The sequence below is a fragment of the Corythoichthys intestinalis genome, chromosome 4 (genome assembly GCF_030265065.1).
Source record: "Corythoichthys intestinalis isolate RoL2023-P3 chromosome 4, ASM3026506v1, whole genome shotgun sequence".
NCBI classification, from domain to species: Eukaryota; Metazoa; Chordata; class Actinopteri; order Syngnathiformes; family Syngnathidae; genus Corythoichthys; species Corythoichthys intestinalis.
Window position 1 is genome coordinate 544,649 of NC_080398.1, and position 18,960 is coordinate 563,608.

The 18,960-nt window shown below is 37.6% G+C and overlaps 1 protein-coding gene across 1 annotated transcript; it reads right to left on the minus strand.

Annotated features, from left to right (window-relative positions):
* Positions 1–851: 851 nt before the first annotated feature.
* On the minus strand, positions 852–17,719 carry LOC130914672 (uncharacterized). Its single transcript, XM_057834091.1, has 12 exons — positions 17,374–17,719; positions 15,509–15,562; positions 15,279–15,425; positions 12,800–12,853; positions 11,103–11,255; positions 10,800–10,853; positions 9,008–9,061; positions 8,794–8,940; positions 6,586–6,639; positions 6,337–6,513; positions 1,073–1,188; positions 852–932 (listed from the first exon to the last, which is right to left on the minus strand). The coding sequence occupies exons 1-12, from the start codon at positions 17,618–17,620 to the stop codon at positions 852–854; spliced, it is 1,338 nt and encodes a 445-aa protein (XP_057690074.1). The 5' UTR covers positions 17,621–17,719.
* Between the last annotated feature and the right edge of the window lie 1,241 nt (positions 17,720–18,960).

The window sequence follows — 18,960 nt, forward strand, 5'->3', positions numbered from 1 at the left end:
TCATCCTGTTCATGTCTGGTGACTGGGCTGGCCAGTCCGGGAGGATCTTAAACTTCTTTGCCTTGAGGAACGTTGAGGTAGAGATTGAAGTATGCGATGGAACACCATCCTGCTGCAGAATTTGTCCCTTTTTATGGTTAGGAATGTAAGAAGCAGCTAAGATTTATTGTTATTTCAGACTATTTATGTTGCCTTCAACCCTGCAGATCTCTCACACACCCCCATACTGGATGTAACCCCAGACCATGATTTTGCCACCACCAAACTTCACTGTTTTCTGAGTGAGTCTCGGATCCATGCAGGCTCCAGTAGGTCTCCTGCAATATTTGCGGCGACTGTGGTGTAATTCAATGGAAGATTCATCTGAAAAATCCACCTTTTGCCACAAAACACTGAAGTTTGGTGGTGGCAAAATCATGGTCTGGGGTCATTTGGTGGGTCTTAGCTTTCATATGAGCCGTTTCTGAAACCAATTGAATAATTAAAAGTCAGGTTATTAGCAATTGTTTCTACAAAATGGATAAGCGACAATACTTTTGTCAGGGACTGTATGTGTGTCTACTTGTAACTTGCTCTGTCATTTCTGAAGAAGAGAGAGAAGTTGGCAGCGCAGAAAGTCTGCAGCGGCCCGATGCTCACTCATCGAACGAAATTTTGTTGCATCTGTTGTCATCTTGTGAGAGCTGGTGTCAATGACAAATAAATCTCTGCAATCTGAATTCTCGACCAAATCACTCCTGAGACAGTACTGCCTGCTTGTATGCAGTAAACCTTTGTCCTATTTCCAACTAAATCTGGCGTTAGAACGCAGCGTGTGTTTGCGTTTATCACAGCGAATAGTGACAGCCACCTCAACGCTCTACGGGTCGGCCCCCTACGGGAAGGCGTGGCGCAAAGTCTGTGTGAGTTGTCTTGTCAACTGATGGTGGAGTCTATGAATACCCCAAAACCAAAACTTTAAAGAAATACAGTTGAAAATGAAAATTCACACAAGATTTTATTTTTTTAGGCGTACATGCTTTTTCATAAATTTCATTGTCTTATTCTTCGTCCTCCTCCAATAAAATCGAACTCGATCAAGTATGTCGTCATCACTGTCTAAACAACCGCTGGAGTAATCGCTGTAGTCGTCGCTGGATTCGTCGCTGTCAGATAATTTGCGTATCTGGATTACAGGTGTTTGTTTTCCTGCAGCAGAAATGATGGTAAGGACAATTCAGGTTCATTTCTTCGTACAATGTTGATGTCAAATATATTGAGTTGCAGACAAGAATAAACTAGAGTTGTCCAATAATCACATTTTAACCGATATCCCGCTTTTGTCTAACTTCAAAAATTCTATACCGATTGTTGGTTGCTAAAATAATGTTTGGATAATTATTTATGTTAATTGTAAATAATTTATTTGGTTTTACAGCAGGGCAAATAAGTATTTAGTCAACCACCAATTGTGCAAGTTCTCCTACTTGAAAAGATTAGCGAGGCCTGTAATTGTCAACGGGTAAACCTCAACCACGAAAGACAGAATGTGGAAGAAAAAAAAAACAGAAAATCACATTGTTTGATTTTTAAAGGATTTATTCACAAATCATGGTGGAAAGTAAGTATTTGGTCAATACCAAAAGTGCATCTCAATACTTTGTTATGTACCCTTTGTTGGCAATAACAGAGGCCAAACGTTTTCTGTAACTCTTCACTCTTTGCTAGGTGTAAAGAAATCAACTGTGGGAGCAATTATTAGAAAATGGAAGACATACAATTCAATTCAATTCAATTTTATTTGTATAGCCCTGGATCACAACAAGGTTGTCTCAAAGGGCTTTGCAGAGGCAATATGATACACAATCAGAAACAGCAAATGAAGAAACAAAGATGAATAAATAAATTCAAGTCCTGGGTATCCCCCATCCTTAGACCCTCCATGTCGGCAAGGAAAAACTCTGAGATCACTGATAATCTCCCTCGATCTGGGGCTCCATGCAAGATCTCACCCTGTGGTGTCAAAATGATAACAAGAACGGTGAGCAAAAATCCCAGGACCACACGGGGGGACCTAGTGAATGACCTACAGAGAGCTGGGACCACAGTAACAAAGGCTACTATCAGTAACACAATGTGCCGCCGGGGACTCAAATCCTGCACTGCCAGACGTGTCCCCCTGCTGAAGCCAGTACACGTCCAGGCCCGTCTGCGGGTCGCTAGATAGCATTTGGATGATCCAGAAGAGGACTGGGAGAATGTGTTATGGTCAGATGAAACCAAAATAGAACTTTTTGATAGAAACACAAGTTCTCGTGTTTGGAGGAGAAAGAATACTGAATTGCATCCGAAGAACACCATACCCACTGTGAAGTATGGGGGTGGAAACATCATGCTTTGGGGCTGTTTTTCTGCAAAGGGACCAGGACGACTGATCTGTGTAAAGGAAAGAATGAATGGGGCCATGTATTGAGAGATTTTGAGTGAAAATCTCCTTCCATCAACAAGGGCATTGAAGATGAGACGTGGCTGGGTCTTTCAGCATGACAATGGCCCCAAACATATAGCCAGGGCAACAAAGGAATGGCTTCGTAAGAAGCCTTTCAAGGTCCTGGAGTGGCCTAACCAGTCTCCAGATCTCAACCCCATAGAAAATCTGTGGATGGAGTTGAAAGTCTGTGTTGCCCAACGATAGCCCCAAAACATCACTGCTCTAGAGGAGATCTGCACGGAGGAATGGGCCAAAATACCAGCAACAGTGTGTGAAAAGCTTGTGAAAAGTTACAGAAAACGTTTGGCCTCCGTTATTACCAACAAAGGGTACATACAAAAAGTTAATCTCAATACTTTGTTATTGACCAAATAATTATTTTCCACCATGATTTGCAAATGAATTCTTTAAAAATCAAATAATGTGATTTTCTGTTTTTTTTCTCTCCACATTCTCTCTCTCATGGTTGAGGTTTACCCATGTTGACAATTACAGGCCTATCTAATATTTTCAAGTGGGAGAACTTGCTCAATTAGTGGTTGACTAAATACTTATTTGCCCCACTGTACCTCGCTTTCTATCGATCTCTCAGTTGCTCTTTTGTTTGTACTTTGATGTCAAACCGTGGATTACCTTTTGTTGGATTAAAGAACGAACGTAAGGAGCGGCAAGAGAGTTTCTCCTTTGCCTGTTGTCCCGCGAGAAGTGAGGAAGAAGGAAGAGGATAGTGTCAGGTTGAAGGGCTTTCGTTGTGGCTCCTACACGGATATCAAACCCATTCCGATATATGCGGTCGTGGACTTGATTTATTCATTATTTTTTAAATTGTCTGCTCCCATAACAAATCCCAAGTATCTTAGTTTGGAGACATCTACAGTACATACCTGTCAAGTTGTACGGTTTTAGCGTAATTTGTACAAGTGAGCACTGATTTTTAAATGTGTAGGCCGTATGTTCAAAATCTGTACGTTTTTCGTGCATTACATTTTTTTTCTCAGTTCGTATTTTGTCACCGTTTCGGCAACGAGACAATGTGCGTTACTATGCGTTACTACGTTGGTTGAATGACGCGAGAAAAGTCAGCGACACGAAGAGCGAAGTGTTTGTTGTGACGCTGTTGCAAACGCGATGCTAGGCTAGGTGGCTCCAATATTTCCTGACTGTAGCCGACAACCTACAAGCGAAATGACAGATGAAAATGACTTCCTACCATAGCAAAGGTTACTATGTTTTAACACCAGTTACTTTGCCAAGTAACTAATGACTCATTACTCAATTACTCACTTACTTACATTCAGGTAACTGAGTTACTAACTCAGTTACTTTTTGGGAGAAGTAATTTGTAACAAATTAATTACTTTTTGAAAGTAAGATTAACAACACTGGTCATAAAGATGAAGTCTGCTGAATGACAAGCGACGACAGCGGAGATTTTATTCTGCCAATTTGTTGCCGAACACGATTTGCCTGCAACTATTGCTGATCACTTCTCAGAACTGGCAAAAGAAATGTTACCTGACTCAAAGATTGCGTCGGTGAGTTAATTTTATCAACTGACCTTTTGATTTTTTTTATAATTGGACACACTAACGAACTACCTTCAAGTCTAACTGAATTGCGAGCTGAAGTGCCATGAAGTGCAGCCATCAAGACATGATAGAAATTGCCAAACGTGCTACATACAATTATAACAGAAGTCACTTTTAATTTTAGTAATCATGATGTAGCTGAAAATATTGATTACACCAGGTTATATGTGACGATATTACCAATAAATTCATATTATTTTAAAAATTGACTTTTATTTTTGTTTCACATTGCACGCTATGAACAACGTAAGATTAGTCACCAATTTGTAAGGGCATACGTCACTATTTGTAAGATTGCCAACGGCCTCGGGTTGACAAGTATGCATCTAATTGTCATTAAACATAACTGCTGTGCTAAGCTATGACCAGCCCTTGTACAAAGGCAGAAGAAGGCTTCTACAGTGCCTTGCAAAAGTATTCGGCCCCCTTGAACCTTGCAACCTTTCGACACATTTCAGGCTTCAAACATAAAGATATAACATTTTAATTTTTTGTCAAGAATCAACAACAAGTGGGACACAATCGTGAAGTGGAACAAAATTGATTGGATAATTTAAACTTTTTTAACAAATAAAAAACTGAAAAGTGGGGCGTGCAATATTATTCGGCCCACTTGCGTTAATACTTTGTAGCGCCACCTTTTGCTCCAATTACAGCTGCAAGTCGTTTGGGGTATGTTTCTATCAGTTTTGCACATCGAGAGACTGACATTCTTGCCCATTCTTCCTTGCAAAACAGCTCGAGCTCAGTGAGGTTGGATGGAGAGTGTTTGTGAACAGCAGTCTTCAGCTCTTTCCACAGATTCTCGATTGGATTCAGGTCTGGACTTTGACTTGGCCATTCTAACAACTGGATACGTTTATTTTTTAACCATTCCATTGTAGATTTGGCTTTATGTCTTGGATCATTGTCCTGTTGGAAGATAAATCTCCGTCCCAGTCTCAGGTCTTGTGCAGATACCAACAGGTTTTCTTCCAGAATGTTCCTGTATTTGGCTGCATCCATCTTCCCGTCAATTTTAACCATCTTCCCTGTCCCTGCTGAAGAAAAGCAGGCCCAAACCATGATGCTGCCACCACCATGTTTGACAGTGGGGATGGTGTGTTCAGGGTGATGAGCTGTGTTGCTTTTACGCCAAACATATCGTTTTGCATTGTGGCCAAAAAGTTCAATTTTGGTTTCATCTGACCAGAGCACCTTCTTCCACATGTTTGGTGTGTCTCCCAGGTGGCTTGTGTCAAACTTTAAACGAGACTTTTTATGGATATCTTTGAGAAATGGCTTTCTTCTTGCCACTCTTCCATAAAGGCCAGATTTGTGCAGTGTACGACTGATTGTTGTCCTATGGACAGACTCTCCCACCTCAGCTGTAGATCTCTGCAGTTCATCCAGAGTGGTCATGGGCCTCTTGGCTGCATCTCTGATCAGTTTTCTCCTTGTTTGAGAAGAAAGTTTGGAAGGACGGCCGGGTCTTGGTAGATTTGCAGTGGTCTGATGCTCCTTCCATTTCAATATGATGGCTTGCACAGTGCTCCTTGAGATGTTTAAAGCTTGGGAATTTTTTTTGTATCCAAATCCGGCCTTAAACTTCTCCACAACAGTATCTCGGACCTGCCTGCTGTGTTCCTTGGTTTTCATAATGCTCTCTGCACTTTAAACAGAACCCTGAGACTATCACAGAGCAGGTGCATTTATACGGAGACTTGATTACACACAGGTGGATTCTATTTATCATCATCGGTCATTTAGGACAACATTGGATCATTCAGAGATCCTCACTGAACTTCTGGAGTGAGTTCACTGCACTGAAAGTACAGGGGCCGAATAATATTGCACGCCCCACTTTTCAGTTTTTTATTTGTTAAAAAAGTTTAAATTATCCAATAAATGTTGTTCCACTTCACGATTGTGTCCCACTTGTTGTTGATTCTTGACAAAAAAAATAAAATTTCATATCTTTATGTTTGAAGCCTGAAATGTGGCGACAGGTTGCAAGATTCAAGGGGGTCGAATACTTTTGCAAGGCACTGTACATTCACTTTGAAGGCAACATGCATATTAGTCAAAAATCGATAATGAAAAATCGATGTCGATATTATCCGATATCACTTTAAAATGCTTTTATCGGCCAACTCTAGAATTAACGATGATGACAAAACATATTAGGTGAAGCTACTGATGACGATGGACGGCCAATCCATTTAAGTCCATTAAATGGATTGGACGTCCATCGCTGTCAATGGCTGTTAATGAGTTAAAACTTTTTGTTTTCATTACCGGCCGACGGGTCTCTCTTCATTGAGAACTGTGGAAGCATCTTTTCTTCCGTTTTTCTTCCGTTTTCTTTGCCATTGATCCCGTTTGGTTTCTCAGATAACTGAAGCTCATCACAGCTGCCTTCGGATGACGGGCCGACTGCACCCAGGACTGGTAGCCGGAAAGTCGGAAGACATGCTTTGCAAGGAAACAAAATCCAAGTAGCAAAATTAACAAAATTGCAAACAAAAATACAAAGAAATGACTCACGTTGATCAGGAGTTGCATTCAATGACTGTTGGTCAATTTGAGTGATTTGGGAATCTGCAAAAGAGATTTAGAGTTATACATACCTAATCAACACCAATAAATGCGTTAAGGTTAGCTTTTCCCCACACTTCTAAAACGTCAGAAAAAGCATGATGTTCGAATGTCCGGAAAAGAGGATCCTGATTTATTATCACGTGGTGTGGGGTGTGCCAAGAGTGATTAAAAGATCATGCTGAATGATTATCATGTAGTGTTTGTGTGTTAAAAGGATGAAAAAATATTAACCTGATTAATTATCATGTGGTGTGGATTATGTTTAAATTTATATTTATTAAAAATATACATTAATCTGTGTTATTATTGTGTTGTATTTGGTGTGTGAGGAGTGATTTTAAATCCTATCTGGATTGATTTTAATGTGACGTGACGTGGAACAATTTAAGAATGATTTGAGTAAATAAAATGATTGTGAGGGATTATCATGTGGTGTGGGTGTGGTAAAAATGGTGAAAAAAGATTCACACCATTGATTATAATGTGATGTGGCCATCAAGAATGATTACAAAAGGTTAAACACTAGTGATTGTCATGTAGTATTGGTGTTTTTAGAGTGATGTAATGATTCTCCTAATTGATTAACATTTGGTGTGTGTTAGGAGTGATTGAAAATAAGATAACTTTCTTGATTATCATGTGCTATTGGTATGTTGAGAGGGATGAAAAAAATGTTAACCTGATTGATTATCAAGTAGTGTGAGTGTGTCGAGAGTGATTTGAGAACACAAAAACAAACAAACATCTTATTATCGTTGAGTGTGGGTTACGTTTAAACTTATTTAATAAAAAAAAAAAAAAATCCGTCCAATTATCATGTGGTATGTGAAGAGTGATTCTATCTGGGTTTATTTTAGTGTGATGTAATTTAAGAATGATTTGAGAAAATCAGATGATGAGGGATTATCATGTGGTGTGGGTGAGGTAAAAGTGATGAAAAAAAGATTCACATGATTGATTATAATGTGATGTGGGGCATCAATAGTGATTACAAAAAGTTAATCCCCAGTGATTATCATGTGGTGTGGGTATGCGGAGAGTGATGAAAAAGGAGGATCGTAATTATCATTTGGTGTTGGTGTATTGAGAGGGATGAATAAATATCCACCTGATTGATTATCAAGTGGTGTGAGTGAGTTAAGAATGATTTAAAAACAAACAAACAAAATAATCATCACAATGATTATCATGTGGTGTTGGCGTGTTGAGAGGGATGAAAATATATCAACCTGATTGATTATCGATTGGTGTGAGTTAAGAGTGATTTAAAAAATAATAATAATAATCTCAAAATTTATCATGCGGTGCCGGTGTGCTGACAGTGATGAAAAAAGAGGATTGTGATTATCATGCGGTGCGGGTGAGATTAGAGTGATGAAAAGGATTATATAAATTGATTAACATTTGTTGTATGTTAGGAGTGATTGAATATAAGATCATATGATTGATTATCATATGGTATGGGGTGTGTTTAAAATTTTAAAAATATGATGCTCCTATGTGATTAGCATGTGGTGAGTATTGTTGTGTCATGAGTGAAAAAAATTGGGATTTTTCATGTGATGTGGAATGTGTTTACAGTGATACTGTCGAACTTTCTCAACGGAGTTACCTCAAATTATATTTAACCATAAAAAAGTTTGTCTGTGTGGACTTACTTATGGTGCGTAATTAGCATTAGAACTAGCATAGAATTAGCATAGAAAATCCCTGATTATGGAGGAAACATCGCCATCTTTTGGGCAAAAGTGCAATATTGCAGTTGGCTTTAAAACTTTACGGTTTAATGTACAAATTCAAATGTGCTGGGATGATCGGTCGTGATTTTGAGTACTCCATAACAAGATGCTGGATTTAAAAAAAAAGAAAATGTAAAATTTTCCGGATTATTATTCAGAAAATAATTTCGACTGGATATTCCTACTGTAGCAACTATTATTTATTATGTGTTACGCCCGCAATGGTTCATGGATAGTTGTGGCAACCCTGACTGAGAGTGGTGATTGCGGTTGTTGTGTTTTGGTGTTTTCTGTTCAGTAAAGACACTGTCGGTTGGGGTTGTATGGGGTTTGGGGCACAAGAGTAGCAGGTGTGAAACATAAAAACTTTTAAAAAAAAAACTGTCTTTCTTATTCTTCTCAATTTCATATTTACGTTCTTCCGCTATGGAAGCATCCATCCTTCTCTTTTCTTTCTTGGTGCTTCTCTGTTGGTCCTCAGATTGCTGAAAACTATCACAGATGACTTCGGGTGAAGGGCCAATTGCACCTTGGACTGGTCGCTGGTCGGTTGCAGGACACACTTTGTAAAGAAACCCAATTAGTTTACGATATTTTGCAAAATATCTGACAAAAAGAAATATACTCACGTTTGTCAGGAGCTGCATTCAGTGACTTTTTGTCGATTTTAGCAATTGGGGCATCTGCAAAGATCAGAGATTTAAACGTGGTTCACCCATTACCGACAATCGGGTCAAAGTGTGAGAGTTTTGACGTACTTGTTGAAATTCTGAGAGATTATTATGTAGTGAGAGTGGAAAGCAGGTTAGGAGTGATATACTGTAAATAAGACAGTCTTTTTTATTATAATTTGGTATGTATACGTTTAAAATAATTTCAAAAATGTGATGATCCTGTGTGATTATCATGTGGTGTGTGTTGTGTCATGATTAATTAAAATAAGTGGATTTTCAACTGGTGCGTGGTGTGTTAGGAGTGATGAAAATTATTATCCTAATCGATTAACATTTGGCGTGTTAAGAGTAATTAAAAATCTTATTGATTATCATGTGGTGTGGGGGTATGTTTAAAACCATTTTAAGCATATGATGATCCTGTGTGATTATCATGTGGTGTGTGTTGTGTCATGATTAATTAAAATAAATGGATTTTCATCTGGTGCGGGTGTGTTAGAAAAAATGGAAAATAATTATCCTAATTGATTAACATTTGGTGTGTTACGAGAAATTGAAAATCAGATAATCTTATTGATTATTATGTGGTGTGGTTGTGTTAATAATAATTTTAAAAATACGATGAACCTGTGTGATTAACATATGGTGTGTGTTGTGTCAAAAGTCATTTAAAAAAAGGGATTGCCATATGGTGCGTTTGTGTTAAGAGAGCTGAAAATGATTATCCTAATTGATTAACATTTGGTGTGTTACGAGTAATTGATAATCAGATAATCTTATTGATTATTATGTGGTGTGGTTGTGTTTAAAATAATTTTGAAAATACGATGATCCTGTGTAATTATCATGTGGTGTGTGTTGTGTCAAAAGTGATTTAAAAATAGGGATTGCCAAAAAAGGGTTTGCCATGTGGTGCGTGTGTGTTAAGAGAGCTGAAAATGATTATCCTAATTGATTAACATTTGGTGTGTTACGAGTAATTGATAATCAGATAATCTTATTGATTATTATGTGGTGTGGTTGTGTTTAAAATAATTTTAAAAATATGATGATCCTGTGTGATTATCATGTGGTGTGTCTTGTGTCAAAAGTGATTTAAAAAAGGGATTGGCATGTGGTGCGTGTATGTCAAGAGAGCTGAAAATGATTATCTTAATTGATTAACATTTGGTGTGTTATGAGTAATTGATATTCAAATAATCTTATTGATTATTATGTGGTGTGGTTGTGTTTAAAATAATTTTGAAAATACGATGATCCTGTGTGATTATCATGTGGTGTGTGTTGTGTCAAAAGGGATTTAAAAAAGGGGATTGCCATGTGGTGCGTTTGTGTTAAGAGAGCTGAAAATGATTATCCTAATTGATTAACATTTGGTGTTTTACGACACGTAATTGAAAATAAGATGATCCTAATGATTATCATATGTTCTGGGGTACGTTTAAAATAATTTAAAAAATATGATTCTGTGTGATTATCATGTGATGTGTGTTGTCTGAAGAGTGATTTTAAAAAATTGGATTTTCGTGTGTTGCGGGTGTGGTAGGAGTGATGAAAATTATTATCTTAATTGATTAACATTTGGTGTGTAACGAGTAATTAAAAATCTTATTGATTATCATGTGGTGTGGGGTATGTTTAAAACAATTTTTAAAATATGATGATCCTGTGTGATTGTCATGTGGTGTGTGTTGTGTCATGAGTAATTTAAGAAATAGAATAACAAACACTTTGCATGCCTTGTTACCTTTGGAGTGTATTGCTGCAGCTTTGCCTACGGCCATCAATGCCTGCGCCGCTGCTGGAAACAAGAACACTTCAAGTAGCTTGTAAAATGTACAGTTTTTTAAGCATGAAACTTTAAGGTCTGTGTGAGATTCAAATGTGTGAAGCAAATGATGTAGTCCAGAGTGTTATTTATAAGTATCTTCGTCCAAAAGACTAAGACAAAGCGTATATTAAAAGACAAACACTAGTCTGAAGGCGTCACTTCATGAAGAGTTCGGGTTTGGACTTTTGGTGTCTTTTTTGCTGAGAATATAAATGTCACCTTTATTTTCTTTCACTGTGGAGGCATCCATTCTTTCCTTTTCTCTCCTGCTTCTCCTTCTTCGGTTCTTAGGTCTCTCGAATCTATCACAGCTGACTCCGGGTGAAGGGCCGACAGCACCCTGGACTGGTCTCAAATCAGTCACAGGACATGCTTTGCAAAGAAACAAAATCATAGTTTTTGATGTTGTTTTGCAATATAGCCAGTAAAATATGGAGGTAAATTTGTGTCTTTATTATTCAATCAAAAAAAAAACTTGCTTCAATCAAATAAAAAGCTGCTTCAATCAAAATATACAGTGCCTTGCAAAAGTATTCGGCCCCCTTGAATCTTGCAACCTTTCGCCACATTTCAGGCTTCAAACATAAAAATATGAAATTTAATTTTTTTGTCAAGAATCAACAACAAGTGGGACACAATCGTGAAGTGGAACAACATTTATTGGATAATTTAAACTTTTTTAACAAATAAAAAACTGAAAAGTGGGGCGTGCAATATTATTCGGTCCCTTTACTTTCAATGCAGCAAACTCACTCCAAAAGTTCAGTGAGGATCTCTGAATGATCCAATGTTGTCCTAAATGACCGATGATGATAAATAGAATCTACCTGTGTGTAATCAAGTCTCCGTATAAATGCACCTGCTCTGTGATAGTCTCAGGGTTCTGTTTAAAGTGCAGAGAGCATTATGAAAACCAAGGAACACACCAGGCAGCTCCGAGATACTGTTGTGGAGAAGTTTAAAGCCGGATTTGGATACAAAAAGATTTCCCAAGCTTTAAACATCTCAAGGAGCACTGTGCAAGCCATCATATTGAAATGGAAGGAGCATCAGACCACTGCAAATCTACCAAGACCCGGCCGTCCTTCCAAACTTTCTTCTCAAACAAGGAGAAAACTGATCAGAGATGCAGCCAAGAGGCCCATGATCACTCTGGATGAACTGCAGAGATCTCCAGCTGAGGTGGGAGAGTCTGTCCATAGGACAACAATCAGTCGTACACTGCACAAATCTGGCCTTTATGGAAGAGTGGCAAGAAGAAAGCCATTTCTCAAAGATATTTCTTTGATTAAAAATAGTTTTTGGATTAAATCAACTTTTATTGCGATTGAATGATTTAGACACAAACGTCCTACCACTAATATGGCTCAAACACAAAAAGGATTGCTTCAATCAAAGAAAACAGTTTGAATGAAAAATAAAGTGTTCAAATGCGAATTTCTGAGTCTCAAATATTTTTTCACATTCAAACCTTTTTTTCTACGATTGATTTTTTTTTTTTTTTAAATTTGATTGAAGTGATTTTTCTTTTGAAAATATATATATATTTTTTTGTTTGAAGCAATTTATTTTTTGATTGAATAATAAAGACACAAAAGCCCTAGCCAAAATGTGGTCCAAACGCAAAATTACATGACAAAAATGGTGTTTCAATAAAAAAAAAACTTTAATAAAATAAAAAATAAAAAATTCAATCAAAGAAAAATAGTTTTCAAATATATTTTTTTGTGTTTCAAATTTATTTTTGCATTCAAACACTTTTTTTTTTTTTGATTGAAGTGATGTTTTCTTCGATTGAAAATATATATTTTGATTGAAGCAACTTTTTATTTGATTGAAGCAACTTTTTTTTGGATTGAATAATAAAGACACAAATCTACCTCCATAGTAAAAAAGAAACAAAGGAAAATACTCACGTTTGTCAGGAGTTGCATCCAATAACCCTCTGTCATTTTGAGCAATTTGTGCATCTGTAAAAATCGGAGATTTAAGCGGTTGGGTCAAAATGTGAGATCCTCAGGATCATCGTGTGGTTTAGGTTGTGTTTAGAATTATTTCATTAAAAATTACATATCCTAATTGTTAGATATGTTGTGCGTTAAGAGCAGTGTTGGGAATAACGCCGTTATAAATAACGCGTTACATAACGGCGTTATTTTTTCAGTAACGGGGGTAATCTAACGAATAATTTTTTCCGCCGTTACAACGCCGTTACCCTTACTAACGGTCAAAAGCGGTGCGTTACTTACTTTGAATAAATTGAAGAAACTACCAGGCGTAGCGAGTCTACTCTGCTCTGTTTATTTGTCATCCAAGACTTGGGGTGCGTTCAGGTTCGAGAATAGCGAACGTACTTCTTATGATTCCAGGCTGTTTGTCCCTGCTCATTCAATTAGACAATGCTTTCCAAAGCTTGCTAACGTTTCTGTGTTTGCTACACCTGAATGCTAGCCTCGTTCCTATCCCTCACTGTCAGCCAGCAAAAATGCTGCTTCCATCTTGAGAACGGCAGACGCTTTGAGGGTAACGGGAGGAGTAGGGGGACGAGGCTACCTGAATGCACCCCCTGGATAGATGCGATGGAAGTGATTGTGATTGGCTGACGCTTAGAGTCATGTGTCATGGTAAGCCAATCAGAGCCGGTGTTTTCACACACAAACCGGAACAGCGCGTGCGGCAAACACACACACGCAAAACAGATGCAGAGGGATATGATGGCAGAGCATTCAGAGGAAAATTTGTCCTTTACGAGGTGGAGATATAAACACTATTTCAAGTTGGTCGAAATTAAAGGAAAGAACGTGCATGTAAATTGTTATTTATGTCCCGGGGCGAAGCTTTTGTCGACATCTGTGGTAAGCAACTCACTTTATATTGTTTTACTATTGACTTTTGTTGACAAAATACTTGAAGTACAGTAGGCTATGTCTACTTGACCAGTTGTCCCAGGTTGTGAGAGTTAGATTTAATTGATTAAACTCACTTTATATTGTTTACCTCTGATTGTTATTTTATTATATTGTTTACTGTTTATTTTTGTTGCACTTCAAGTGTAGGATAAATCTGTTGCTGGTGAGGTGCAATAAATATTACAAGGTTCTATAACACAACTACAGTACCTGTCTGTTCTTCTCTATTCAACTGACTCGAATACTGCTCAGAAAATTTCAAATTCTTTGTCATACAACAACTTCTTTTTAAAGTAACGGAAATAGTTACTTTCCCTGGTAACTAGTTACTTTTACTATAGAGGAATTCAGTTACTAACTCAATTACTTTTTCGAAGAAGTAGTGAGTAACTATAACTAATTACTTTTTTAAAGTAACGTGCCCAACACTGGTTAAGAGTGAGAAAAAGGTGATTCTGGTTGATTATCATGTGGTGTGGGGTAAGTTTTAAACAATTTTTAAGAATACGATGATCCTGTGTGATTATCATTTGGTGTGTGTTGTGTCAAGAGTAATTTTAAAAAATTGGATTCTCATGCGGTGCGGGGTGTGTTAGGAGTGATGAAAATTATTATCATAATTGATTAACATTTTGTGTGTTATGAGTAAATTAAAATAACATAATCTCATTGATTATCGTGTGTTCTGGGGTACGTTTAAACAGGGTTAAATATGATGATTCTGTGTGATTATAACGTGGTGTGTGTTGTGTCAAGAGTGATTTTAAAAAATTATCTTGTCATGTGGTGCCTGTGTGTTAGGAGTGATGAGAATTAATATCCCAGTTGATTAACGTTTGGTGTGTTACAAGTAATTGAAAATAAAATAATCTTACTGATTATAATTTGTTGTGGGATAAGTTTAAAACAATTTTTAAAATACAATGATCCTGTGTGATTATCATGTGGTGTGTGTTGTGTCAAGAGTGATTTAAAAAAAAAATCGATTGTCATGTAGTGCGGATATGTTAAGAGGGATGAAAATGATTATCCTATCTGATTCACATTTGGTGTGTTACAAGTAATTGAAAATAAGATAATCTTATTGATTATCATGTGGTGTGGAGTATGTTTAAAACAATTTAAAAAATAGGATGATCCTGTGTGATTATCATGTGGTGTGTGTTGTGTCAAGAGTGATTAAAAAATTGGATTGTCATGTAGTGCGTGTATGTTAAGAGGGATGAAAATGATTATCCCAATTGATTAACATTTGGTGTATTACGAGTAATTGAAAATAAGATAATCTTATTGAAGATCATGTGGTGTGGGGTATGTTTAAAACAATTTTGAAAATACGATGATCCTGTGTGATTATCCTGTGGTATGTGTTGTGAAATGAATGATTTAAAAAATTGGATTATAATGTGATGTGGGGTATGTTCGTTGTAATACTGTCACACTTCATGAAGAGTTCGGGTTTGGAAAATATAAATTTCACATTTACGTTCTTTTGCCTTGGCAGCATCCATTCTTCCCTTTTCTTTCCCGCTGCTCCTCCTTTGGTTCTTAGATTGCTCGAATCTATCACAGTTGACTCTGGGTGAAGGGCCGACACAACCCTGGACTGGTCGCCGATCAGTCACAGAACAGGCTTTGTAAAGAAACCAATTCATAGTTTATGATGTTGTTTTGCAATATAGCGAGTACAAAACACAAACAAAGGAAAAGACTCACGTTTGTCAGGAGATGCATTCAATGACTCTTTGTCGATTTGAGCAATTTGTACATCTGCAAAAAAATCATATTTAAGCGGTGTACTCTCCTTTACCAACATTCGGGTCAAAGTGGGAGATCCTCAGGATCATCAGATGGTTTAGGTTGTGTTTAGAATTATTTCATTTTAAAAAATATATCTTAATTGGTAAATAAGGAGTGTGTTAAGAGTGATTAAAAAAGTTTATCCAGATTGATTATCTTGTGGTGTTGGGTGTTTCAAGAGTGGGAAAAAAGATGATCCTGATTGATTATCATGTGGTGTGGCGTTTAGGAGTGATTTAAAAGATAATCCAGATTGATCATCATGTGGTGAGAGTGATTATCTTGTAGTGTTGGGTGTTTCAAGAGAGCAAAAAAGGATGATTCTGATTGATTATCATGTGGTGTGTAGTTTAAGAGAGATTATAAACGTTAATCCAGACTGGTTATCATGTAATGAAAGTGATTATCTTGTGGTGTTGGGTGTTTTACGAGTGGAAAAAAGATGTTCCTGATAGATTTTCATGTGGTGTGCAGTTCAAGAGAGATTATAAAAGTTTATCCAGATTGATTATAATGCAGTGAGAGTGATTATCTTGTGGTGTTGGGTGTTTCAAGAGTAGAAAAAAGATCCTGATTATCATGTGGTGTGGAGTTTTGGAGAGATTATAAAAATTAATCCAGATTAAATACCATGTAGTGAAAGTGATCATCTTGAGGTGTTGGGTGTTTTACGAGTGGAAAAAAGATGATCCTGATTGATTTTCATGTGGTGTGGAGTTCAAGAGAGATTATAAAAGTTTATCCAGATTGATTATAATGCAGTGAGAGTGATTATCTTGTGGTGTTGGATGTTACAAGAGTTGCATTAAGATAGATCCTGATTGATTATCATGTGGTGTGGAGTTTAAGAGTGATTAAAAAAGTACCTAGATTGAGTATCATGTAGTGAGAGTGATTACATTTTGGTGTTGGGTGTTTCAATGGTGGAAAAAAGATCATTGTAATTGATTATCAAATGGCGTGGAGTTTAATAGATCTTATAAAAGTTAATCCAGATTGGATATCATATAGTGAGAGTGATAATCTTGTGGAGTTGGGTGTTTTACGAGTGGAAAAAAGATGATCCTGATTGATTATCATGTGGTGTGGAGTTCAAGAGAGATTATAGAAGTTAATTAAGTTCAGATTGATTATAACGCAGTGAGAGTGATTATCTTGTGGTGTTGGATGTTTCAAGAGATGCATTAAGATAGATCCTGATTGATTATCATGTGGTGTGGAGTTTAAGAGTGATTAAAAAAGTACCTAGATTGATTATCGTGTAGTGAGAGTGATTACATTGTGGTGTTGGGTGTTTCAAGAATGGAAAAACGATGATTGTAATTGATTATCATGCAGTGAGAGTGATTATCTTGTGGTGTTGGGTGTTTCTAGAGTTGAATTAAGATAGATCCTGATTGATTCTCATTTGGTGTGGAGTTTAAGAGTGATTAAAAAACTACCTAGATTGAGTATCATGTGGGGTGGGGGTGTTAGTAGTGATAATTTCACACTCTCCAAAGGGAGGTAGTGTAATTTAGTTCCCGCACCACAAAATATTCAAACAGACAATACCAGCGAAATAGAGAGCTCAAACCAGACCATTTTATCTGTATGTATAAACTCCAGAAAATACTGTATTTGTCGGTGTGGGAATAAGACATGAATTTTTGAGTGACAACTAAACTGGAAAAACAAGTCAGACCACCGCGTTCAACAAGATGGTACATGTGTGCACTTGCAAAACGAAAGGAAAAAAGACAGGTTTTCCAAATTCCCTGGAAAAAAAGTTGTTTACATACTCAGATTTTCAGCCTCATCGAAGCACCCGATTTGCCTCAAGAGCTCACAGACGATAGACGGAGCTGTGGCCTCGGTGAAGGTGGACACCAGCACGTTGGTGACCTCCGTGCGTGGTTCGTCCTCCACCTTGGACAGGGCCACCCTCCGTTTTCCGCGCCGGTCGACCAGAGCCACGCAGAACCTGTCATAATTCTTCTTGGACAAGTTCTCCAACGACTCCAAGATAGCCAACTTTTTGGTGGGCATCTCTGATCATCGCTCGAAAGGAAAGGCGGGCACCCACAGTGACACAAAAACAGGTTTTGTTGCTCAGACATATAGAAGCAGCTGACTCAAAGTCTGCTTGTCTTCTAATTCATAGCTGTCTGCTTGTGCGGCCGACGTCATGTGCGGAAACTATTGTTGACATTTAAAAAAAAAAAAAAAAAGATTCAGTGTGGTTTTTGTCAACGATGACGAAAATATTTTGCTAACGAACAATATTTTTAATGATGAGGAAATTTTAACAAGCTAGAAACTTGTCTTACGAGACTAAAATACAGTGTTCCTAACGTTCATCGACAGAAATAAAATTAATTTAAGCAATCTGGTGCGCATCAGAGGTTATCTGGTGTGCACAAGATTGTTTCTTGTGCGCACCAGAAACTATCTGGTAAACATTAGCATTATATAGCATTTAAGCTAGCGGACTTTTGTTATGCAAGTTACCCAATTGTTGTAAAACATTAGCAATATATAGCATTTAAGCTAGCGGAATTTTGCTATGCTAGGCTAACTTGCATAGCAAAAGTCCGCTATAGAAAATTGGCTAACTTGCATAGCAAAGGTTTGCTAACTCAAATGCTATATAATGCTAATGTTTACAACAATTGGCTAACTTGCATTGGTTGGCGATGACCATCTTATCAGTTTGTACCCGGAAGTCCCAAAGGATCTTAGCCCTCTCATTTTCCACCATCTTGGGAGGTGTTTCCCATTCCGAACTAGGAGTCTCCAGTCCATACTCTGCACAGATGTTTCTGTACACCAGTGGTCTCCAAATTATTCCACATAGGGCCGCAGTGGGTGCAGGATTTCACTCCAACAAAACAAGACCACATCTTGTCACCAATCTGGTGTTTTATAAGTGTAATTAGTTGATTGCAGTCAGATGCTGCTTGTTTTAGTAGAAACCTCATTGGTTAAAAGGTATGTGCTTGATCGGTATGAACAAAAACCAGGACCCAAAGCGGCCCTCGAGGACCGGTTTGGAGACCCCTGCTGTACACTATACCGGCTACTTGGCTATGGCGTTCCATGTATTCTTTTACTGCCAGTATCTTACACCCTGCTGTTATGTGTTGGGTTGTTTCAGGCACCACTTTGCACAGCCTGCACCTGGGATCCTGCCTGGTGTTGTATATCTGGGCCTCTATTGCTCTGGTGCTCAAGGCCTGTTCCTGTGTTAGCGCTAGGGTTGCCACCTTTCAGAAATAAGAAATATGGGACGCCCCCCTCGCGCCCAAAGTTGTACAGGCAGAGAAAAAAAGGGACATCCCCAAAACTCCTCAAATGCAAAGAAATGTATCTATTCATTTATATTCCGT

Excerpts from the sequence above, each read along its gene's own strand:
- LOC130914672 (XM_057834091.1), bottom strand. The coding sequence starts at position 17,620 with ATGCCCACCAAAAAGTTGGCTATCTTGGAGTCGTTGGAGAACTTGTCC. Across the intron at positions 15,563-17,373 it reads CGATGAGGCTGAAAATCTGA|ATGTACAAATTGCTCAAATC; the intron begins GTATGTAAACAA and ends ATTTTTTTGCAG. Across the intron at positions 1,189-6,336 it reads GAAGAGAGACCCGTCGGCCG|GAAAACAAACACCTGTAATC; the intron begins GTAATGAAAACA and ends TTTCTGCTGCAG.